Source organism: Bubalus kerabau, chromosome 3 (assembly GCF_029407905.1).
Source record: "Bubalus kerabau isolate K-KA32 ecotype Philippines breed swamp buffalo chromosome 3, PCC_UOA_SB_1v2, whole genome shotgun sequence".
NCBI classification, from domain to species: domain Eukaryota; kingdom Metazoa; phylum Chordata; class Mammalia; order Artiodactyla; family Bovidae; genus Bubalus; species Bubalus kerabau.
The window spans coordinates 130,407,211-130,432,099 of record NC_073626.1 but is presented as its reverse complement, the minus strand read 5'-3'; the positions used below and the strand labels follow the sequence as shown (position 1 = coordinate 130,432,099).

Below are 24,889 nucleotides of genomic sequence, written 5' to 3'. Positions count from 1 at the left end.
CTTAGGAGGAATGATCCAAGCACCTATTTGTTCAGAGCAGCATATTCTTACCCACATCTGAATGCAGACATCTCACCTCAGCCTCATTCCTAGAGCTCTTGGAATGAAACCCTCATCTTCGGAAGAGTTTGTCATTATTCACCCAAATCTTGCTCTGGCTTTGTTTTCAGCACAAACATTTCAGATGACCATTTGGCAAGGGAAGAGACTCACCATCTTCAGATGGGACAGAATGAAGTGCTAACCTTGATTTGTCAGCATAGTTATACATGAAGCAAAGGGACCCTGATGCCCTTCCCCACACACAGGGAGACCAGTGCCGTTTTTCATCAAGATAATGATCCCATTTTCTTATGCAAATGAGTGATGAGAGAAATGAGCTTGGCCACAGAACACAGATGCAGTTGTTCAAAGTCATTTATGCAAATCAAACCCAGGCATCAAGTCCTCCAAAGCCCCTATTTCCTGCTGACATTCAGCGGAGTCTAAGAGAGGAGGTGAGGGGAGTTGCCCTTACTATAGGTGTGGATGAATAAACCAGTACTTTTCCTGTCTAGTTCTAGATGGGGAAGATGTTCTTACCAAATCAGCTCAAAATCTACCAACCCAAGACAGCCCTGACAAATTAGTCCTGAGGTGGCTCCTCTATTCCCTAATCAGCCCAAAGAAAGAGAGAAAGGTGATCTCTTGGTGGAAGCTTTCAGCTTCTGAGTCTCTTTCAGTGTGCTTGCTTCAAGGTTCTGACAAGGAACGGCATGGATGACAACCCCTCAGGCTTCAGTGCTGGCCCATCCATTGTAGCTCATATCCCTTCTCCTCCTGGGTTAGTACAACATTTGTGACATGAATGCAAGAAGGAAACACATCATTTTCTACTTTGCAGTCCTGCTGAAGCATGTAGGATGCCTCCTAGCTAAAAAGTCAGAGGTAGTGCATGAAAGGACAGGTCTGATCTCTTCCACCAGACTCCTTGGTCTGTAGCCAGGCTCTGCCATAGACTTGCTGCGTGACCTTGGACACGTTACTTAGTGCCACTCTGCTTCAATCTCATTCTGTAAAATGGAGTTAACAGTCTTACCTACTTCATTGGTGGCAGTAAGGATCTGTGTATCTATCTACCTACCATCTGTTATCTATCTGTCTATCTATTATCTACCCCCCCTCTCTCTCTCATGCACACACACACACACACATTTATGAGGTCTGGGCACACAGGAAGCATTATTTAAGAATTAACTACTAATATGATCTGTTACTCAAATTTTAAACTGTGTGCTGCCAAGTTCCCTATGGCTTTGACTTTACGTTCTTGTTTACACACTAATGCCAAAGCAGCCTTTCCCATCAAGGCAAACAAATGTATAGCATGCCACCCATTCAGAGGCCCAGACTTATGCTTTCCACCCTACCTGGAACAGTCCTACTTTACCACCCTAAACCCAGTCCATGTTCCCAGTTCCTCTTGAAATCTCATTTCCTCTGTGACACTCCTGTGACCTCCTCTGGCTCCACAAACCCATCTTTTCTCTTTCCCTGGCCTCTAGGCAATAAACCCTCTATATGAATATGGACTGAAGTACTGGAGAAATCAAGATTCGAATCCTGGCTCCATCAAATACCAAAAATGTGACCTTGAGCAGATAACTGAATTTTCATAAGCACTGGAGGAGCTCTTAGTTCTTAAATAATGCTAATGAATAAACCAATGGCTCTCAAATCTGGGTGTGCATCAGAATCAGCCGGGGGTGGTGCTTGTGAAAACTCAGGCTGCCCCCCATGCTTCTGTTCCAGAAAGTATGGGATGGGGCCTCGGGATATGCAGTTAGGGCAATTTGCCAGGTGATTCTGGGGCTGTTGGTCTGGAACTACACTTTGAGAAGAACTTAGAGAATCTGGCAGAACTGTGGAGTGAATTAAATGAAATCATACTCGGAGAATGTTTGCTCAGTAACTGTTATGTAAAATATAACCTTTCCATGTCCCCCATGAAATAGACTACAAATGACAAATAAAAACAGCAGAAGTGCTCTTGTTTGGATTGAGGGCCCATCCCATGAGATAAGGGAGAACACACCATATTGTAACATTTCTCACTTTGGAGTTGGAAACTCAGATTGTGTGGGCTGTGCCCTTACAGTAGTTTTTCTGGCACCCAATGTACAAGCTTTCAATTGGAGAGAAAATGGAAAACATATGCATTACCCTGCTATGTAAGATTTTTATATAGCCTACTGTTTTGAACAAACACCCACACACTGGGTGGGTTTTTAGCAGAAGTCTGTTTGTTAGAGGTCATCCCACTGAACATTTCCCTTTGTTCAGTGTTCACGACTCCCAACTCTGAACCAGGAAGGTAAGAATCTTGACCAAAGAGTTGAGCATATGCTATGGGCTTCCCTTGTGGCTCAGCCAGTAAAGAATCTGCCTGCAATGCAAGAGACCTAGGTTTGATCCCTGGGATGGCAAGATCCCTGGAGAAGGGAAAGGCTACCCACTCTAGTATTCTGGCCTGGAGAATTCCATGGACTGTATAGTCCACGGGGTCACAAAGAGTCGGACATGACTGAGCAATCACCAAACTGTAGGAAGTTTCTTAAAAGAATGTGTGTTGGAAGAAAAGGAAATCATTATGGAATGAAAAGCTACATTTCCTAACTTATTCGGCTGTAGGAAACTTAAAGCAGTTTCCCACATGGGATTCACTCACTGGAATAAGCAAATTGTTTATTATTTTTTAGCTTTATATGTTATATTGGACTACAGCTGATTAACAGTGCTGTGTTAGTTTCATGTGTACAGAAAGGTGACTCAGTTATACATATACATGTGTCTATTCTTTTTCTTTTTCTCTTTTTTAATTTTTTTAAACTTTATGGAACACTTCACGAATTTGCATGTCATCCTTGCGCAGGGGCCATGCTAATCTTCTCTGTATCGTTCCAATTTTGGTGTATGTGCTGCCAAAGTGAGCACTCTATTCTTTTTCAAATTCTTTTCCCATTGAGGTTGTTACCTAAGAATGAGCAGAGTTGATACAAGTGAATTTACCTAGAAAACAGAAACAGACTGACAGATTTAGAGAATGAATTTATGATTATCAGGCTGGAGGGCTTCCTAGGTGGTGCTAGTGGTGAACCTGCTTGCCAATGCAAGAGATGTAAGAGATTCAGGTTCAATCCCTGGGTTGAGAAGATCCCCTGAGGAGGGCATGGCAACCCACTCCAGTATTCTTGCCTGGGGAATCTCATGGACAGAGGAGCCTGGTGACTACAGTTCATACAGTGGCAAAGAGCTGGACCCAAATGAGCACATACTCATTGACCAGGCCAGAAGGGTTGGGGGAGTGGGGAAGGAATACAATGGGAGTTTGGAATCAACATGCACACACTGCTGTCTTTAAAATGGATAACCAACAAGGAGCTACTGTATAGTACAGATTGTTTCATTTTAGAAAATGTTAAGAGCAAAACTGTCTCTACAGGAAATTACAGCAAAGGCCCCAGGAGCAGAGGTCCCTCTTTGGTACCTGTCTTTGCCATACTCCACAAAACTGTTATTTCCTTCTATGAAAAAGTCTAAGCTGTGTGATCTCCAGGGAACATCTGCAATATCACCCAACGAGGAAGGAACACAGGAAATGGGACCCATTTCCAGGAAAACCTTTACCAGGCACCAGAAGACCTAGTGTGATCAGCAGTCTCTGCCCATTTTCTTTTTAGAGGGATTTCATCTATTTATTTTTAATTTATTAAATTAAAAATAAAATAAAATAATTTCTTATTTTTTCTTTGGATGCATCAGGTCTTAGTTCCAGTACATGGGATCCTTGCTGCATCATGCAGAATCTTTTGCTGTGGTGCACAGGGTCTTTAGTCGCCCTGCAGCAAGAGGGATCTTAGTTCCCAGACCAGGCACCAAACCCAAGTCCTCTGCATTGCAAGGTGGATTTTTAACCACTGGGCCACCAGGGAAGTCCCTCAGTTGATCTTTACTAAGGTTTTTGGCAATAGTTTTGATGGGTGAGGTCACTCTTATTTTTATGGAGCCACACCCTCCCTGGCCCCCACAAAATCTGAGCCTAATCTAGAAGGAAAAATCAAGCTCTGATTTTCAGAGGGACCAGCAAATAAAATAACTGTCCTCAAAATAACAAAAAGACAAGTAATGTTTGTTGGCAGCTGCAGCTGCCCAAACTCTGACGTCTCCTCACTGTGATTGGGTTCTCAAACCCAACCTTCCTTCCTCCAAAAACAGCCCTTCACACAAACACCTCTGAGGATCTGACTGTTTTCATTTGTATTCACAAAGGTATTGCTTGTAGTGGGAAGCAGAGGAGAGTCTGAGTGCCAAAGGGAAGTCTGGAGGGAGATGGAATTCAGTTGTCACCAAAAGTGTCCCTTGGACTCATTTCAATGACCTTTGAAGAGGAAGACTGAGATAGAGCTTCTGGAACTTTCTGTAGGCCCTTTAAGACTCTGATCAGGAAGGCAGCTGCTTGAGAGCCCAGTAGGAGCAACACCTAGATACTTGCTCCATTATTATAGCAATCCTTGAAATCACACTGCCTCTAGGATTGGAGGGTTTAGGCAGTGCTTCTCAAAGTCTGGTCCCAGTAGCACCCTGGAGTTTGTTAGAAATGCAAATTCTCTGGCCCACAGTAAAAATCAGAAATTCTAGGGGTGGAGCTCAGCAATTTAGGTTCTAACTACCCTTCCTAGTGATTCTGATGCAGTCTGGGATCTGCCAGTAAAATTTAAGGAGGGGTTCATTCCCAGGTTCATGTAAATTCAGGGTCTGCAGGCATGAACAGGCATGAACCTGGAAATAAGACTCACCTCCAATTGTGTGCCCTGGACACACCACATGCTCACCTTACCCTACCCAGGCCCAGTGATTCTCCTAAAGAATCTGTGGGTGATCTCTTTAGGAGAATCCAGAGATCACTAGACCTGGGCACCAAAATTGATGGATATCTTCCTAATAGGGAATGGTTGGTGCCTCAGAGGTGCAGCTCAAAGAGAACTGAAGCCCAAGGAAAATCACTGAGCATTGATCTGAGGGCACATATGAGGTCTCTCTGGGCTTCCCTGTTGGCTCAGATGGTTAGGAATCTGCCTGCAATGCAGGAGACCTGGGTTCAATACCTGGGTTAGGAAGATCCCCTGGGGGAGGGTATGGCAACCCACTCCAGTATTCTTACCTGGAGAATCCCCAGAGGATCCTGGCAGGCTACAGTACATGGGGTCACAAAGAGTTGTACATGACTGAGTGACTTAAACACAGCACAGCACATGAGGTCTATCTATGGGGATCCAGCACAGAAACTACTGGAGATAACTTGGCCATAGTGGGAAAATATCAGAGGGAGACCTGAGCTTCTCCTCCCCATGTAAATGGGAGAGTTAGCAAACCATTGGCTCTAGGAATTCACATGGCAAAATCACTGAGCATCTACTGTCTACTGGACACACAACTGAGTGCCTGACTTCTTATGCTCTCTCATTTCACTCTCAAGACAAAGGTTCCATTATCCTAGCTTTGCAAAAGAAGAGACAGACAAAAAAGGTTAAATCCTATGCATCCTATTTCAAGCTGACAAGTAACAGGGAATTAAACATGCTCTGATGCCTCTCAAATCCACTACCACCTGCACTGGAATTGATGACTTTCTCCAGGTGTGACTTCCACTTCCCCTCACTGATTCATCAGCATCCCTGTTTGCTCCACACCTTGGATCCTTTTTCCTCTTGGGATGAAGTCTTAGACAGCATTTGGTGATTAGTTTCTTCGGCTCTGGACGTTGAACCCTGCAGGACCGGATATGGCTCCCAGAATTAACTGCTTGGATTTTTCCACATAAGTCCTAGGAAGAAGCATTCCTTGACCTGGGCCAGCAAAAGTGGGAAATCCTTACATCACTAAATCCTTGCCTGAATAGAGTTCCCTAATATTCTGCAATAACCTAAATGGGAAAATAATCTGGAAAAGAACAGATACATGCATATGTATAGCTTAAGCACTTTGCTGTACACCTGAAACTAACACAGCAATATAAATCAACTACATTCTTTTTTTTTTTTGCAGTGAATTCTTTTTTTTTTTTCTTAAACTTTACATAACTGTATTAGTTTTGCCAAATATCAAAATGAATCCGCCACAGGTAGATCAACTATATTCTAATATAAAATAAAATTTAAAAATAAGGTACAAAGATATAATGTCCTACTTGGGGAATATAGCCAGTATTTTATAATAATTATAAGTGGAATATAACCTTAAAATTGTGATTACTATGTCGTACACTTGCAACATATATAATATAAAGGAAAACTGTAGATTTTAAAAAAAAGACCTTGCCTGACATTGCATACCATTTTGAATGCCTCCCTTTTAAAAGGAAGCTCAATGGGCACCTAAGGTTTACAAGAGATTTAATATATGGCACATCCCTGAACAACTTTTGTATGAATATGAGGTTACCTATTTAGATCCACAGGCACAAAGTGACTTCCATTTCCAGTTCAGATCCTTTCGGGTAGATAGTACAAGGGATAGAACCCTGGCAGTGTCTAACTCTGGATTGAAATTTCAGTCCTGTGACCATGAAAAAGTGGACATAATCTCCAGATCTTAGTTTATTCCCTTGAAAAAATGGGATATTAGTGTTCTCATGCCCTCCTGCCTTCTATAGCTCTTACTACATCCTATTCTACTAAAGTATATATTGATACAATAAGAATGCCTCTTATTATTATTAAGATGGCCACTCACTTAAAAGTGTCTGTCCCTCACTCAGTGTCTGTCTATGAGGTCAAATAACCAAAGGCATGATTCTGCTGTAAGCATACCTTGCTTGATGATGGTTTATAATATCAAGTTTGGCCTACTTTAAGCCCAAGAGTGTGCAGGAGGTAAGTTTAGCCCATGAAGAACCATGTTTTGGGGTGTGGAGAACATGAGACTGGAGATGTAGCCTGCAAAGGACAGATGGTGGCTGTGCATCGTATTCTAGAGGTATAAAGAGTACTGAAGGTGGCTGGGGTCTGTCAAGTCCCAACTGTGATTTCTTCAAGGGTTCTCTCAACTTGATCTTGGACTGTCAGACACTGGGCAGTCCTCCAAAGAGCCTCCTAAAGCCACAATGTTCCTTGCTGCCAGGGCTGCTGTGGGCCAATCCAGTTCCTCCACCTCCTTTCTTCCTCAAGGCCAGAAGCTTCAGCAAAATGCCCATTAGGGAGATGCAAATTGTTGGTTTAAATCCTTCAGTCCTTGAGAAGGAACTCTCCCAGCTTTTACTCAAGACATCAGCCATAAAAAAGAATGAAATAATGCCATTTGCAGCAACATGGATGGACCTAGACATTATCATACTAAGTAAAGTAAATCAGAGAGAAAGAAAAAGATCATATGATATCACTGTTATGTGGAATCTAAACTATGATATACATGAACTTATTTACAAAGCAGAAACAGACTTCGTTGCTTTTCAGTGGCTAAGTTATATCTGACTCTTCATGACCCCATGGACTGTAGCACACCAGGTTCCTCTGTACTCCATTATCTCCCAGAGTTTGCTCAAATTCTTACATATAGAGAAAACAAACTTACGGTTACCAAAGAAGGAAGAGGGGGAAGGAGAGATAAATTTGGAGTTTGGGACTAACACATACATACTTCTATATATAAAACAGGTAACCAACAATGACCTACTATAAACTATATACTGTGTACTATACTCTACTCAATATTCTGTGAGAACCTATAATGGAAAAGGTTCTGAAAAAGAATCAGCTATGCATATGTATAACTGAATCACTTTTCTGTACACCTAAAACTAACACAATGTTGTAAATCAACCATATTCCAATATAAAATTAAACATTTTTATTAAAATAAAATACAACTGTACTCAAAGTATGACATTGGAATGTGTGCTTATTTGCTCATTGTTCAACTCTTTGTGACCCTTTTGGAGTGTAGCCCACCAGGCTCCTCTGAATATGGCATTGTTCAGATAAGAGTACTGGAGTGGGTTGCCATTCCCTTCTCCATGATATTTGAATATATTTTCATCAAAAGCATGTATTAAAGGTAAGAAATTTAAAAATCAAAATTATTTTTGTTGTGTTTTCACAAAATTTTCTTCTGAAGTGTTAAAGCTCACTGTTACAAATAAAAGATAAAATAGGAATCATAGTTAATGAAAACTAACATTTTTCATCAAAAAGATTTAAAGTATCTAATGTTTTAAAGTATTCATTGAGCTTCATTAAACCTCACTAAATTTTTCTGAAAAAAGCCACACACAGCCAGACTGTTCTCTGCCCCCATGTGTCCCCACAAACCCCACCCCCACACCAAGTGGCAGCTCCTTGAAGGCACAACTTCCTTCACACTGGTCCTTAAATCAGGCTCACGTCGACTAGCACGTTAAAAATAAAATGCAAAACTCAGAAACCACCTGTTTTTCTAACCCCAACCCCCTCTCCAACCAAATGTTAAATATAAGTTCAAGAAATAATTAATTAAGCAAAGCCTTTTACCAGTTTCCCTTCTGTTAGAGAGACTGTCTGGTAAATCAAGAAAAATGTCCCACTTACGCACTAAACTAAACACAATCCCTTATTATACAATTAACCAAAACACTATTGTATGTAATACAATTACACAGTCTACAATTACACAAAAGTAATGATGCAAAGTAGATGGCAATGGCGTCCCATGTAATCAAAAATAATGAAAGCACCCTCAGTTAGAAATTAACTAATCATAAGAGATCCCTACTGATAAATGTTCCATCGATCTACACTTTGCAAAAGGCTGTCCTGTCTGATGAAGTGGGATACCCCCCAATCCCTTATCATTAATAACGACTATAGGAATGACAACCATTCTGCAAGATATCTTTTATTCTGAGATCTCTAAACTAGCACATTCTAATGAAGCATGCATTTTATTACCCACTTTTCCAGCTGGCCAAATAGGAAAAAAATGAAGCAGAAGAGCCTGGGAGTCTGTGTGATTTGTTGACAATCCCATGTGGAGTGGTATTAACAGAGAAACATGCATATAAAGTTCCACCGAAGTCTATCAGTCATTCCGAGCATGAGAGGAGATTATGGTCTGCAGAGCTGATTTCTGTGATGCTCAGTACAGGCACCTACTATTTCTTATCATTGTTCCCCTGGACCGGAGCAGTGACCTCTTTGCCTCTTGGCTGGTTGTTTTCCAATGCATCCTTCTCACTTTTCCTGAATACTCTTTTTACCAAACAAATCTGACTGCCTTCCTTCTTGAGTCTTCCTAGGGCATCAGGCTAAATGCCATACACATGCAAAGCTCTTTATAATTGACGCACATCCCCAGCCATATTCACATCATATGCTCTATCACCATGACCTATATTTTATGGAATCTAAGACAACATTTACTGTAAGACATGACATTATTTTACAGGCTCCTAAGAAAAATAAACAGCCAATTAAACTACTATAAACCTTCAAAGGTAAGATGCATCACCATATTAGAGGTTTTTAAGTGAAAACTAAGCATCTTGGGTAGACGAAAGGCTTACAAACCATGATCCCCCTATTTTTATGGCATTTTGCATGCCACATCCTTCCAACTTATGAGTTACCATCACCTCCACCCCTCAGCCAAGCCTGCCCATCTTGTAAGACTCAGCTCAACACCACTTCCTGAAAGCTGTCCTGACCTCCACTGCCACTGTCATAGATCTCACAAATAAAGGTATACTTCTTGGACATTGATAGCATTTTATGGTGATGTCTAATTAATTCCCTGAAACATAAGCAGAGACTCTATACCAGCAACACAGAGGCAAACACTTAACACGTATTGCTAACTCATTCAGCAAAGGGCATCTTGACCTGGGTGAGTAGCACTGGCAGAAGGAAGGAGATAAAGTGCTAGAGAGAACACATGGGCCACATGATTAACTTGGCTGAAAATTCAGAACCCCTCCTCTTTCATTTCCTGCAACGAGTCTCTGAATCTCTTATTCAAAATCTCAATTTCAGAAACATCAAATAAAAGAGGAGCTAGAGCCCAGAAGAAATGAAGAGGGAAAGGGAAGTGTTGCTAAAGGTGTTAAGTTGTGGAATAGAAGTGCTGCTCTCTGTCCAGGGACTGATCTCCTCTGGTAAAAGAAGCAGTGCGTGAGGGGTGGTAACAGCAAAGATCAGGCTTCCAGGGAGTCACCGAACTACTGGACACTGTCAAAACCTCTGTTACAGGAATCCCAGAGGGCTTGATTTCATTTGTCTGTGTGAAGGGACACACACTGCTATTCCTAACTGCAATCCCTCCCTCCTTTTCACTTCCCTCTTAACTTCAAAGTAATCAAATGTTGTTTATGCATAAAATTTTAATCCTTTCACAAATTTGTATTTTGATTTAATTTGCATATCCCATTTACTGCAAGTGAAACTCAACTTATTTAAAACATTTTTCCCTGGGCCTGAAATCCTTTTAGAAATATATTCCATTAGGCGACTCAATTATATCTAATGTGGCTGATGTCAGTGGATTTGAATTTTGGTGAAAGAAACTCATATTTAGAACAGTGAGAATGGGAATGGGGTGGGAGAACAGAGGAGAAGAGACAATAATTACCTGTCTTTGATGCTACACAGATCAATGTGTAAATCACTAAAATTCCCCAGGGAACCTTGCTGAACTGAAATGAGGTCCTTGGGCTGGTTATCAATAAAGATGAGCCTCATGCAGCCTTGGAAAGCCTTAATAGGATTTAAACATTGGGAATCGGTGAGATTGTCAGGGCACCCTGTGGGACAGAGAAAAAAAAATTAAGAAGAATACTGAAATGGTCAGTCATTACTTTAGTGACCTATTGACAGAAGACCTTAAGGTCTAATTATTTCAATGTTTTTTCATTCACAGCAGTGCACACATTTTTTTGTTGTAAATCATACCATTCTCAGAGATGGGACAAAACTGGTACAAAATGGGGCATATTTAATCACTGTATAGAACAGAAAACAAAATATGTTACAGGGGATACTGATGCCATTGCATTTATCTCATTCTTATTTCTTTTTTCCCTCTTTGTAAGCCATTTGCTATTGTTTTGTGTGGTATACTTCACTCAGCCCAAGAAAGCAACATATCATAACTACTTGGGAATTTCAGTTCTGTCTTAAAAACACACTTTTAAATGAACAATTCAATTCTGAATTACACATTCAAAGAAAATTACGCTTTGGGTAAGAACGGTAGCAGAGTAATTGTCTGGTTAATTGTCAGCATTATCAGGCTTAGTTCCTGAGAAAAGTATATACAGGAACGTAACTGGAATTTTGAAGTGATATGCAAAGCAAACCCAAATGCTAAAGGAACTAAGAGTTTAAATGCACAGTTATAGGGCTGTAATCACATATATGAAAGTTTAACACCATAACCTTTTTAAAGGGTGTTGTTTTAAAAAATATGCATCACACTAATTGAGCATAGCTTGCAACCAGAGAATAACTACTTCTCATTGCCAGGTATAGAGTCACAGACGTGCATGGGTGCCTGTGCTCTTTATAAACTCCATTCCAATGGTTTTAATAGGTTCAGAGCATATGGGAATGCAAGCTTGAAAACATGGCAATAACCCATAAATAATTGGGAATTATTTCAGCCATCTCTAATAGAGAGTCACTGCTGGGCTGAAGCCCAGCAGCTGGTTAACGGCTCACAGGCACACTATAAAATGAAGAGAGACGCTACAACTTCTAATTGAAGCTGTAGAGAGAATTTATGTAAGTTGACGATTATTACTCAAACTCATTTTTCACTTGCCTTAAGTTTACAGTCTACGTGTGGGGCGTTTGTTTAAACACTGTTCAGATCTCAGATAAATCTTCCCTCCTCAGCCTGGAGTCTCACAAGACCCGAGTCTAAAAACACTTCTACTGGGGGAAGGGAGCTATTTTGCCTTTGAGGCATTTCAGATGCTTAAGTCACATAATTAATTCAATGTTATTTCCCCCAGAAATAAATATAAGATTGCTTTATTCTGTATCAATGAAACATTGCATATGATGCGAAATTATACATTCTGTGAGATTTATCTGTGGGGCCCCCGAGACCCTTTTTTGCCGTCTTCAGAGTACGTCCTTCTGCTGTCACTAGTGGGGCATGGGGAATCAGATTTAGGGTTAAGTCCTGCTTCTACTACTCACACAAAGTGTTTCATCTCTGTAAACACCAGTGTTACTCTCTGTAAAATGGAGCTAAAATTATCTACCTCACAAAGTTATTGCCTGAATTAAATGATGTAAGACACATAAAACAATTACAGAAGATGAAAATGTTCCCTTTCTAAAGGAATTTGTTATCTGGGCATAATATGGAGATTTGGAGTGAAGGACAGAGGCTCTGGGTCCTAAAATCAAACCACAAAGGAATCACTCCAGTCAGCTTCCCTCCCAGGACACCCCGATGTGTACACTGCCTCTTTGCCAAGTCCCTTTTATATTTCAAAGATAACCCCATGTCAATGGTATGAGAGAAGCGATTTACAAATTCTATTTCAGAGACTGTACTTTTTACAGGATACTTTTCTTTATTTTTTTTTTTTTTTTATTTTTTTTTTTTAATTTTATTTTATTTTTAAACTTTACATAACTGTATTAGATTTGCCAAATATCAAAATGAATCCGCCACAGGTATACATGTGTTCCCCATCCTGAACCCTCCTCCCTCAGGATACTTTTCTTTAGACCAGGCCCAGCAGATGACCATATTTACAAAAGGTGAAACCAGTCTGCCCATTCTAATGTAGAAAGCACGATGTTGCAAGTTTAACCTTGACCTCACTGAACTCTCCCAGCAATTCTGCTTTGTTTCCCCACATTCTGGATAAGGAAGTTCAGGGACCATAAGTGTGTTACTCAAGGTCAGACAGCTGCTGAGATTAATTACTCGTTAAAGACTGTTTCTATAATACCAACAATTGACAAAGTAGGCATGGATAGTTTTAATGAAAAAAATACCCTTAAAATTAAATAAAAATGCACATATGCTATAAAAATAAAGCCTAATTATATATTTCTCCTGTTTACCAGATTGCCCTTGCCTTTTCATATTTGGCAAATTTCCTAGCATTGGAGGGGGCTGCTCTTTGTGGAGCTATAAATTCATGGCCCTTCTAGGTCTTCCCTCTAGCTCCCCTCCATGAGCATGGCCTCCAGGGATGTGAGGAAGGGATGGGTTGGGCATTAAGAAAGCAAATCAGCTGAGAAGTGATGGAGAAAGCTGAGGATGCTGGTTGTGCATTCTCATCTGGATTTTTTTCTCTTTCAGGTACTGCTGACTCTCGGTAGACTTTCTCTGAGTTTTCAACTGAGTTTCTCCTCTGGAATATGATCACAGAGTTTGGCATGGCTACAAAAAATCTCCTTTGGATGTGTTACATAACACGAGCTCTTATAGCTAGATTTTTTTTTTTTCCCCTCAGCACTGACCTAGATAATTTGTACAGCTGTGAAAAGTTTTCTTCTCATTATTTTGAGCTTGAGGATAGGGATGTGGTATGCGTGTGTGTGTGTGTGCACATTGGGAGAATGGTCAATTTGACACAGAAAGAATCATTGTAGTAAAATAAGTGCCCACTGCATTCTCCCTCCCTCCTTTTTTCAACCTCAAAAGCTGGGGAATTTACCTCCAAAATAGTAGCGATTTCCAGAATAAATCTGCATCCTGCTGGTGTCCTGAGCCGGGGATGCTGCATCGTTATCCAGCGTGAGAGTGATGCGGTTCCTTCTGGCATTGATGCTAACTGAATGCCACAAGCCGTCATTCAAGTCCCTTCCTGCAAAAAACACAGGGAGGACAAGCGTAGTGATGATTGACTCGGGCAGGTTTGCAAAGAGTAAGGGAAGTTCTCTTGCCTGCTGTGGTCCATGTACATACTTAGAGTGGACGCTCTCTTCATTTTGCAGCTTCCTGGGAGTCATCTTTTTCTTTTTACCATTTAATTCTATTGTTTTCTTTTTAAAATGGGAGCTGAACCATAGAATATACCTTCACACTAGGTCTTAGAGCCTAAGAAGAGGATTATCAGATACCTTACAACTAGCCTCAGTATTTAGCCTGCATGCTTACAGTAAAATAGATAGTACAGTTAACAAGTTTCTGCCCAAGAGCTTTCTTTTAATCAATACAATGGAAATAAGGCCTTAAAAACCTATAAGTTGTTTTCCACTCAGGCCTTCAGTTGCCTAGATCTCAGCTGGTTCTGCTGGTAAGTTGGGGAAAGAGTAACCCCTGACTCAGACAATAAGTTGGGGAGATGGAATGCCAAAGACTGTGAGGGAGCCACTCATTTTAACAGCTGCTGTGCTGTGAAGTTTCCATTAGGGAAAGAGCAACGGTGCAGAGAAGGCCTTCCATCTTCAGCAGCAAGGGACAGTGAGAAGAAATGACAATTTGGGAGGAGCTTCGAGCAAATAGTCACAATGTACTAAGCTATAAAATAAACTCATCTATGCCTAAAATAAAGAATGTTGCTTAATCACTTCTAATATGTTTGGTTTGAAAAAATGGGCAACACTTCTTCATATACTACAAAGCTGTAGAAAACATTTATTGACTTATTGATATATAAATTCAGAGTCAAAAGAGTTAAAAAAAATTCAAAATGTTCCCAGTGTGTTTTTAATCTCTGAGTAGTGAATTATAGGCAATTTTAGTTTTCTCACATTTTTCTAAACATGGCATATATATATTTTAGTAAAATAAAACTGCTTTTAGAGGCAAAAGTAAATTAGGAAAGCTAGAGATTCCAATGATACACCAGGCAGAGGAGCCTCCTGTTGTTGAAAGGGACATAACAGACTAGTTTAATTCCAGTCTTTTTCCTTAACTAACTATGTGACACTGGCTGAGTCACCTACCTTTCCAAGCTCTGGTTTTATCTCCTGTAAATATAATTCTTACTCTATATCATTGGTAAGGGATCCACTGAGATCAGGCAGGAAAGCTCCCAGGGTATGTAGGTTGTAGGCATAGTGGGTGTTTATTTATAGCATATTTCTCTCTTGTTCTTTTGCCCTGGATGCCTTTGATTCACACTACACCACACTGCCAACGTCCTTTGTTGAGGAAAGTGCCTTGGGAATTAAGTCACGAGGGTTTCAACTATTTTCTACAAAACTGTTAGTGTTACTTGCTCAGTTGTGTCCGACTCTGTAACCCCATAGGCTGTGGCCGCCAGGCTCCTCTGTCCATGGAATTCTTCAGGCAAGAATACTGGAGTGGGTTGCCATTTCTGGAGGGGATCTTCCTGACCCAGGGATTGTATCCACATCTCCTGCATTGGCAGGCAGATTCTTTACCTTCTGATCCATCAGGGAAGCCCTCCTACAAAATGTTTATCATCTATTAAGGCTCAGTCTGTGCAAAGTGTTCACTGAAAAAAACAGTCCTAATACCTAGTCTGGTCACAAAGATTTGTTTGTAACCAGAGCAGAGAGCCACCCATTTCTTCACTCAACAGACACGTGTTGTGCCCTGCTACCCACCAAGTTACCTGCCTTTCCTTATTGACTCAGTTTTCCTCCCCTGCAAAATAGGGAGAATGAGTGTACTTCTAGGGTCTTGGGAGAATTAAATCCATTAATATAATAGGACCTGTAGGGCAGCCCATGTCACAAAGTAGACAATAATTTTTGCTAAAACAAAAGAACAGAACAGCAACCATAAAACGCATGCCTCTCCCATGCCCCTGTGTTTGGCAGAGTGGATAGTCACTTCATCTGGGATAATCCACAATTAGATGGAAGAGACTTAGGCAAAGAGGCTTACAATACTGTCCTTGGAGAATTGCAGGTTAATGGCTTTAGAGAAGCAAGCAGACAACAGCCCTGCTTGCAATTCTGGGTGAATCAGTAGTACAGGGATACAGAAGAAAGACCTAACTCAATATAAGGGTCTCAAAAATACTTCACAGAAAAAGTGGTGACAATTTTAGGAAGTTGTGAAAACTGAGCAAGAGTTTCTCATTTCTCAAGAGTTCCAGGGGCCAGAGAGCCTAAGGTCTGGAATGAAACGTAGTACAGGACAACAGGAAGCTATATGGAAAGAGGGTCTGGTCACCCAGGGGCCTCATGTACCAGGTTAAGGAAATGTTTCACCATTATCCTCAGACAAAGAATTCCAGAGGGCACTTTACCCAAGATTCTATCGGAATCTCTGGGCAAGGGACCTTGGGCATCTGCATTTTTTAAAAGTCTCTTGAATGATTCTAATATGCAGCCAGGAATGAAATCACTGATTTAGAATCTGGTGGCTCAGTGATAAAGAATCCATCTGACAATGCCGGAGATGAGGGTTCAGTCTCTGAGCTGAGAAGATTCCCCTGGAGAAGGAAATGGCAACCCACTCCAGTGTTATTGCCTAGGAAATCCCACGGACAGAGAAGCCTAGCAGGCTACAGTCCATGGGGTTACAAAAGAGTCAGATACAACTTAGTAACTAAACAAGAACATCAGCATGGGGATGACCTGGCTGGAGGCACACATTCAAAGACTCTGGTGGCCGATGGCGGGAACAAGGAGGAGCAAGGACAGAAGCAGAACGGGGCGTGGGGTGGGGGGAGGCCTGACATGTGCACAGGCCCCAGGGGACAGAATGGTGGGGGTCTCAGGCAAAGTAGCAGCTGTGAAAATGAAGAGTAAGGGACAGATAGGAGCTATTTCTGGAGCTCAGTCTTTTATACTGCCTACTGGGACAGTCCCTGAGAAACCAGCTGGGGAGAAAGCACTGAAAATCAGACTAGAGGTCTGCAGGGCTTCTCAGAATGGCTACTAAAGAGCCCTTGCCTCTGAACCATCCAATGGCCATAGAAGCTGCCCCCAGGAAAGCGCAGCACCAGGCTGGAAGCCCAGCTGTGATACACAGGGGCAGCTGTGCTCCATCTGTTCTGAATAACCCAGATGTAAGGGCCAGCTCCCTCCCAGCCAGTGTTCACTGCAGCCCTGAACATCTGCCTGGGGTGGAGAGGAGAACACAGAAGCTGCTCAGCCTGGAGGCCCTACTTCCCCCCAAAAGGCCAGTGGAGTCCAGCAACAGGGATTCTGCTAATGAGGCAGAGGGTCTGTCAGGTGTTTCCTGGTGCTGAACATTTGACTTCTGTCAAGGGCATTGGGCAGCATAGCCAGTGGTGGGTCTTTACTCCTTTTACTGCCATTTGCATACCAATTTAAATACCTCTGCATAACAGATGAGATTTCATTTCAGGTAAGCCATAGACTAGGCTAAAAGGGAGTCAGTAACTAGCTCAACAGATAGGGTGAAAATAGCTCCTAAAGTGAAAAAAAGTTAGTCACTCTGTCATGTCTGACTCTTTGAGACCCTACAGACTGTAGCCCGCCAGGCTCCTCCGTCCATGAAATACTCCAGGCAAGAATACTGGTAGTGGCAGCCATTCCTTTCTCCAAGGGATCTTCCCTACCCAGGGATCCAACCCAGGTCTCCCTCACTGCAGGCAGATTCTTTACCATCTGAGCCACCAAAAAATATCCTCTAAGTGCCCAGCTAAACATTAGGGACAAAGTAGGAAAGAAGATACAGACAGAGGTCAGGGGGAGTGTGCCATCGAATTACAGACCCATCATCAGGTTCACTGTACAGAAGACGCAGGGCTGAGGAAGCGGTGTGCTCAGTGTGGAGGCAGGACTGGAGCTGGAGCTGGGGCTGTAGCTTGCATGTTCTGTCTTGGGGTCCCCACCCTTTCCCAGGTCACTATCTGTCTTTAAAAGCTTCAGGTTACAATAAGGGATCGCTTGGTTGGTGAGTTGTTTTTTCTTTTCTTTCTTTTTTTTTTTTTCTTTCTGGTCTGCTTTTCCTTTTGATTTGATCTTTTTTGATCTTTTCCTACAAGGTCCCTAGTCCCTGCAGGGGGAGCCTGTGTGAAATCTTAGCTCTTAGAAGAAAATTATGTGAACAGTAGTTCTTGCTGCTGACCACACAAAGGGATCACCTGGGGAGCTTTTGAAAAGACAGGTCTCTGGGCCCCACACCAGGTTAATTAAGGCAGACTTATGGGGTGGCCACAGGCCTTGGAAGTTTCAAAGATCTCCAGAGATTCAATTGTGCAGCCTGGGTTGAGCAGTAATCCATGAGAGGTTTCAAAAGAGGAAAGAAAGAAGCTAAGAAAAACAAGACCAGCTCTGAAGAGCTGACCTGGGCACAGATTCCAAGGTGAGTGAAGTGGCAGACCTCTCTCCAAATACCTGCTTCTCCCTGGGCTCTCTGTCCCCATCCTTCTGTTAATGGATCCAAAATAACACCCCTGGAGCCTCTTCAGGTTTATTTTTTAAGAACAGTCTATTAAAGGCACAGGTTTAAGTGTTATTAATTATTCACAAATTAGGGAAAATCAATTCTATCAGGTTGCTTTCCTCCAAAAACCTCTCTGAGATAAACAGGTCTGAAAAAAATAGAAATTTTCAATGAAGGGGACAGGAAAGCATTACCCTTGAGGAAAGGAACCTCCTTGGGGAAATTTCTCTGGGCATAGAAGAAAAGGGTTTTTAGGGCCACTTTGGGGTAATTTAAAAGCTGAGGCTTAAAAGGTGGGGCTTGGGTTCTGCAATGATTGTTGGATGATAACAAACATAAAACTTCTGAACTTTAAAGTGATATTAAATAATATTTGTCATCTCCCAGACTGGCAAAGAATAGAAAATTTTATATATATATAAAATTTATATATATATATATATATATATACACACACACACACACACTTTATTTTAGTGAATATAGAGGAATCAGGCAATTTCAAAGGTTGATACATTCTTTCTAGAAGGCAGTATACCAACAAGTATCAAAAACCCTAAAAATATAATACCTCATTTCCACGAATTTTATTCAGAAGAATCAATCCTAAAATTGATCCTAAAACAAATCCTAAAACAAAACTGCAATCAAGGTTTATGGTGAAAAGAGTTCATGACATCGTTTATAATATCATTTATGATAGCAAAAATTCACAACTGCTAATATTTCTAATAGCAATAATTTAGGTGAATCAGATGTATTGTATTTGATAATACAGAATACAACCCTGAATGTTTGCTTTTCTATATGAATTTTAGTATAATGCATCTAATGCCATAAAATAAACTGTTATGTTACTACAGAGATTATATTACATTTATAACTAAGGGAGAAATGGTATCTTAAGAATGGGATATATTTTTACATTTGTCCAAGTATTATTCAGTGCCTTTCATGAGTGTTTTAACATTTTTCTTGTATGGTTTTGCATATCTCTTGTCATATTAAATTCAAAGTATTTCACCCAATGGCACCCCACTCCAGTACTCTTGCCTGGAAAATCCCATGGACGGAGGAGCCTGGTAGGCTGCAGTCCATGGGATCGCTAGGAGTCGGGCACGACTGAGCGACTTCACTTTGACTTTTCACTTTCATGCGTTGGAGAAGGAAATGGCAACCCACTCCAGTGTTCGTGCCTGGAGAATCCCAGGGACGGGGGGGAGCCTGGTGGGCTGCCGTCTCTGGGGTCGCACAGAGTCGGACACGACTGAAGCGACTTAGCAGCAGCAGCAGCAGCAGGCACTATTGTAAATGAAAGTTTCTCTACCATTAATAATAATTATATGAAATATAATGTAGTCATTAAAATCATAATTCCAAGAGTGGTAGTGATATCTTATTAGGTGAAATATAGTATATAGGATATTGCTCCCATTTTGTTAAAAATGACAACAAAGAGAAAACACTGGAACTAGCTTAACTGCGAGAATCACAGATTCTTTTTTCTTATGTAAAGTCCTAGAATTTGTGAAGTTTCTAAAAAACTTGTGCAACATTTGTAATTATTTTTTAATACTATCAAACTGTTTAGGCTGAGATAAAGGATAGGAAATGTTTTCATTGTTTTCTACTTCTCCCTCCACATCCCTCCACCTCTCATTATTTAAAGTAACTGCTTCCTAGTTCCAGAATCCAGCCTAAGGCAATGGTATAAAAGGTCTTTCACAGAGAGCATTAAAGAGGTTTAGAAGGTTTTCTTCATAAAAAAATATAAAAATAGACACTTTCCATCCTTGCAACCAAACTTGCAGATGAAATGTGAAACACGGCCCAATTGTAAAAACAGCTAACAATATACACTACCAGTACTGAATATCTACAATGAGCCAGGCACTTTGAATATGTAATTCCTAATTCGCACAATATTCCCAGAGGCCAAGTTTTAGGGCCCTCATGTTACACAAGCTAAAACAAAATTGGAAAGGCTGTCCAGGGTCATATGGCTACTGTGGGGGTAGACCCAGAATTCAAACGCAGGGGTCGGGCACCCAGGCTGAGCTGTCAGGCGCCCAGGCTGAGTGCTTTCTGCTCTCCGCACTCCAAAGCGAACCCTGCTTTGCTTCAGGAATCATTCTGATGGCCAATTACCTCTACCTCTATTTTCTGCTGTGGAATTTAACTTTGCTTTTTTTTAGTTATATTTTTGAAACAGCTTTATTGAGATAAAACTCACAGACTATACAATCTATTTGTGTAAAAAGTACAGTTCAGTGTTTTTAGTATAGTCACAGAGTTAGGCTGCCATTACAATTAATTTTAAAATGTTTGGAGCCCTCAAAGAAATGCTGTAACCTTAGCTATCAGTCTCCAATTGCCTGAATCCCCCACCTCCAGATGTGCCAACCAATAATCTGCTTTCTGTCTCTATGGACTTGCCTGCGGAGATTTCCTATAAATGAAATAATATGTTATGCTCCCTTTTGTACTGGCTTCTTTTGCTTCACATAATGTTTTCAGGGTTCATTCTAGGTAGCAGCTTGTATCCGTCTATCTGTATCAGTCTATCTATCTACCTATATGGCTGAATGTTGTTGCATTGTGTGGACAGACCACATTTTGTTTATCCTTTTGCCAGGTGATGGACATTTGGGTCACTTGCACTTTGCTGATATTATGAATAATGCCGCTATGAACATTCCTGCACAGAGTTCTCTGAGGACTTAAGTCTTTAATTCTCTTAGGTGTGCACCTAGGAGCCGGATTGCTGAGTCATATATGGTATCTCCATATGTAACCTTTTGAGGAACTGTTTCAATGTTTCCTAAGTAACTGCACCACTTCTGTTCTCACAAGGCAACCTTCCCTTTGACAAGACTGAGTTCACACTTTAGTTCTGTCCTTTCATGAAACTTCAAGTTTCTATTGAATTAAAGCACAACTCAGCTTTCGTTTCTCAAAATGTCCACTTAGATCTGACCTTGGACCTTTTCTACTTTGATTTTATTTTTCTAGATAAATATCATTACCAAGCATCTTGTGTGTTTTTTAATACCTTTTTATAATGAGACCTTCACAACAATTTATAGTTCACACTTATTAAGACTGAGACTCAGGTGACTAAGAAGTATTCCAACAGCCTGAATCTTTTCGTTTAGCAGTAAGGTTTTGCCTTGGGAGGGACTAGAATTTCTCAAATTTGGGATTGAATAATTATTTGCTGGGGGTGTGGTGTCCTGGACTATGCTTTTCTATAGGATGTTTAACAGCATCCCTGACTCCCGGGATGCCCCCATCCCCAGCACCAAAAACATCATCAGACATGGAGTTATATAAGCTGTTTGTATATTTTAGAAATTAACCCCTTCTCTGTCACAAATATTTTCTCCCATTCTGTAGGTTGTCTTTTCATTTTGTTTATGGTTTCCTCTGCTGTACAAAAGCTTTTAAGTTTAATTAGGTCCCATTTGCTTATTTTTGCATTCATTTTCATCACTCTAGGAGATGGATCCAAAAAACATTACTGCAATTTATGTCAAAAAATGTTCTGCCTATGATTTCCTCTAGGAGATAAGGATTAACACATATACACTATGATATATAAAAAGAGAACCAACAAGCACCTGCTATATAGCAGATACAGGGAACTATATTCAATATCCTGCAATAACCTATAATGGAGAACAATCTGAAAAAGAATATATATGTGTGTGTGTGTGTATACGTATACTATATGTAACTTTGCTGTATACCTAAAATTAACACCACGTTGTAAATTACCTATACTGCAATTAAAAATGAATAAAGGGAAAAAAGAATAACACCACCAAACTCAGAGTTTTACAAAAATAAAATGATAAATGTATATGAATATTCTTGTGTGTTAGTAGCTCAGTTGTGTCTAACTCTTTTCAACCCCATAGACTATAGCCCACCTGCAGGATCCTCTGTCCACGGAACTCTCCAGGCAAGAATATTGGAGTGGGTGGGTAGCCATTCCCCTCTCCAGGGGATCTTCCTGACCCAGGGATCGAACCCAGGTCTCTTGTATTGCAGGCAGATTCTTTACTGTCTGAGCCACCAGGGAATATACTTAGCACATTATTTGGCCATGCTGAAAGCCTATAAATTAAGTTTGTGCTTTAAAAAAAAAAATCATCACCAGACACTGCCAGAAGTCCCCTGCCTGAAAATGTGGGAATGGGAGGTCAGGGTGGATGGGACTGGAAAATTTCCCTTGGTTGAGAATCACTGGTATCAAGGAATAACTTGAGGTTGCAGAGTCTCAGAAAGCAAGCACTTGATTTCTGTCTGTTTCACTCCCTTTTCATCTCTCATTCGCAGTCCAGTTCCTAACAGGTCTTTGCATTTCAGCCTTCACCTGATTTCAGGGTCTCTCTCTTTTTTTTTTTTAAATTTTATTTTTAAATTTCACAAAATTGTATTAGTTTTGCCAAATATCAAAATGAATCCGCCACAGGTATACATGTGTTCCCCAAGGGTCTCTCTTTATGGATTGAAGACAGAACCTTTGAAGTCAGGTGTCTGTCCCAGCATCTCTAACCATCAGCCATACAGCCGCACTGGGATACACAGAGCTACAGTTCAGGCCAGAGCACAGTCCTGAAGACTCTATTTCCAATCCTGGAAATAACCTATTACAGATCTCCCCACTGCATTTATTCACCTGTGACCCCTTGCTCTAGGCCCTGCCACTTTTAATTTCTAACAGTCTAGACAGATTTCTTAATCTCTCTCAACTCGTTCTTTATCTGTAAAACAAAGACACAACTGCCTGGCTTGACTTAGAAGTTTCTAGGCTTTATCTTCCCCAGAAAACTCAATTCAGCTGTTTTTCCATATCCTTTCATACCAACCTTTACTTAACAATTCAAAGGTAATTTCAGTTTTTGAGAGAACAAAGTGGGGGATATCTAAATAATTGAATAAGGCAGTCTTAAAATGTCAATCACATCATAAAAGAGCATATTCTAATTATTAGCACCATTATGCCACAATTTAGGTCCTCTGTCCTCTTTTTCTTGAATACCATTTATCCATCAATTATCAAATTCTATTAACCCTTTCCTTCATATGGGGAATTAAATTCACATATTTCTTCAAATTTCCTCTCCAACTTTGATTCCATCCCCTATCAGGGACCTGGGAATCTTTCTGATGGGTTCCCTCTTTCTCCCAGCCCCTGATCTCTTTCTGGTACAAGACAACTTGCTAGATTGAAGTATTGGAAGAGCAAGGTTATTATTAAAACTTACAGCAAAAATCCCTCCAGTCTGTCAATAGAGCCCAGTGAATGAAAGTCAAATACTTGTCTTGATGCTTGATGCCTCTGTAATCTGGTCCCCATCTGTCTTTGCCATCTTATTTCTCAGTACGCCTACACAAATTTCTTACTCTAGCTGGGCTAGTGTACTCATTATGCTCCTAGTGAATGCACTAAGCTAACGTGCTTTTCCTCCACCCTCCACCTCACCCGTATGCTATTCTCCCAGCTCTCTGACTATTCAAATTCACCTCACTATCCTCCAATGCCCAGTTTTTGTCCTAGTACTTCCTCTCCTTAACTCTAGGAGCAGGAAGCTTTTTTTTTTTTTTTTTAACTTCCTATTGCGGTCACCTAGCACAGACTTGGACACAACTGAAGCGACTTAGCAGCAGCAGCAGTAGCAGCAGCATAGTACAGGACGCATAAAAAGAACTGAATGGTTGAAACAGTAAGTTAATACACCAGGAAATGAAAAAAGAAAGTTTTCCTAGGCAAGATCTGTACATAGATATTTCTCCTTTTGGATTCTAAAAATATCCACTGTCTGATCTATTCATTTAGTTCATATTATTTACTGCCTTGTACTATTAATTAACAATCCATCTCTGTAAGTGTTATCTCCTTGATGGTGTTCAAAGTTCCTGAGGATCAGAGTCTGCATGGTGATTTGGTATTCCCCTAGGTATCAACAGGTATCAACAGAGCAACATCCTGCCCTCTCCAAACGTTACTTGATTGATCGAGTGTCAGACTAGCTGAATCTCCACTGCCAAGTGTCAGCAGCTGGACCCTCCTGGCACCTGGATGATAAATCATAGGTTAAACCTTTCCTGGTTGTGAAAGGCTGGCTCATGTGTTAAGATAACCTGGATCCTCAGAACCTTTGGTCAGCATCTGGAAGGAGAACAGCTGGGTTTGACATACACTGGAATCAGATAAAAACTCTGATATGTTCATAGTTGATGGTGAAGATACAGTGTCTCTAGAAGAGACTTGAATGCTTGGTTCCAAAGTCTACACGATAAAAATGAAGGTCAGCTCCACAGCCAGATACAGCTCCTCCCTGTCAGGAGGAGGAGCTCCTCCCTGTCACCTTTAGGAGACAGCCAAACTTTGGTGTCCCTGACCAAAATTGTGGTTCATATTTTGCCTGTGCTTCTTTGTATCTGTGACTAAGCCACCTGTGGAGACTTAGACATCCAGATCTCCTCCTATTTCTCTCCTCTCATTGGCACATCCTTCCCTTCCTTATTTGTTTAATGAAATTCTATTCATTCTTCAAAATCGAGCTAT

At 40.9% G+C, this 24,889-nt stretch overlaps 1 protein-coding gene and 1 non-coding gene across 3 annotated transcripts in view; both read right to left on the bottom strand.

The window, feature by feature from the left end:
• The window catches only part of CNTNAP5 (contactin associated protein family member 5), a 1,047,625-nt gene that overhangs the window by 444,141 nt on the left and 578,595 nt on the right, over positions 1 to 24,889 (bottom strand). For both annotated transcript variants that reach the window (XM_055572939.1, XM_055572940.1), the window contains exons 9-10: positions 13,691 to 13,840; positions 10,636 to 10,807 (exon numbers count right to left, since the gene is read on the bottom strand). In XM_055572939.1, the coding sequence (XP_055428914.1) occupies positions 10,636 to 10,807; positions 13,691 to 13,840 (322 nt within the window). The remainder of the gene's footprint in view (positions 1 to 10,635; positions 10,808 to 13,690; positions 13,841 to 24,889) is intronic.
• Positions 2,867 to 2,973, bottom strand: LOC129648168 (U6 spliceosomal RNA). Its single transcript, XR_008712749.1, has one exon. It is a non-coding gene; the product is annotated as a U6 spliceosomal RNA (small nuclear RNA).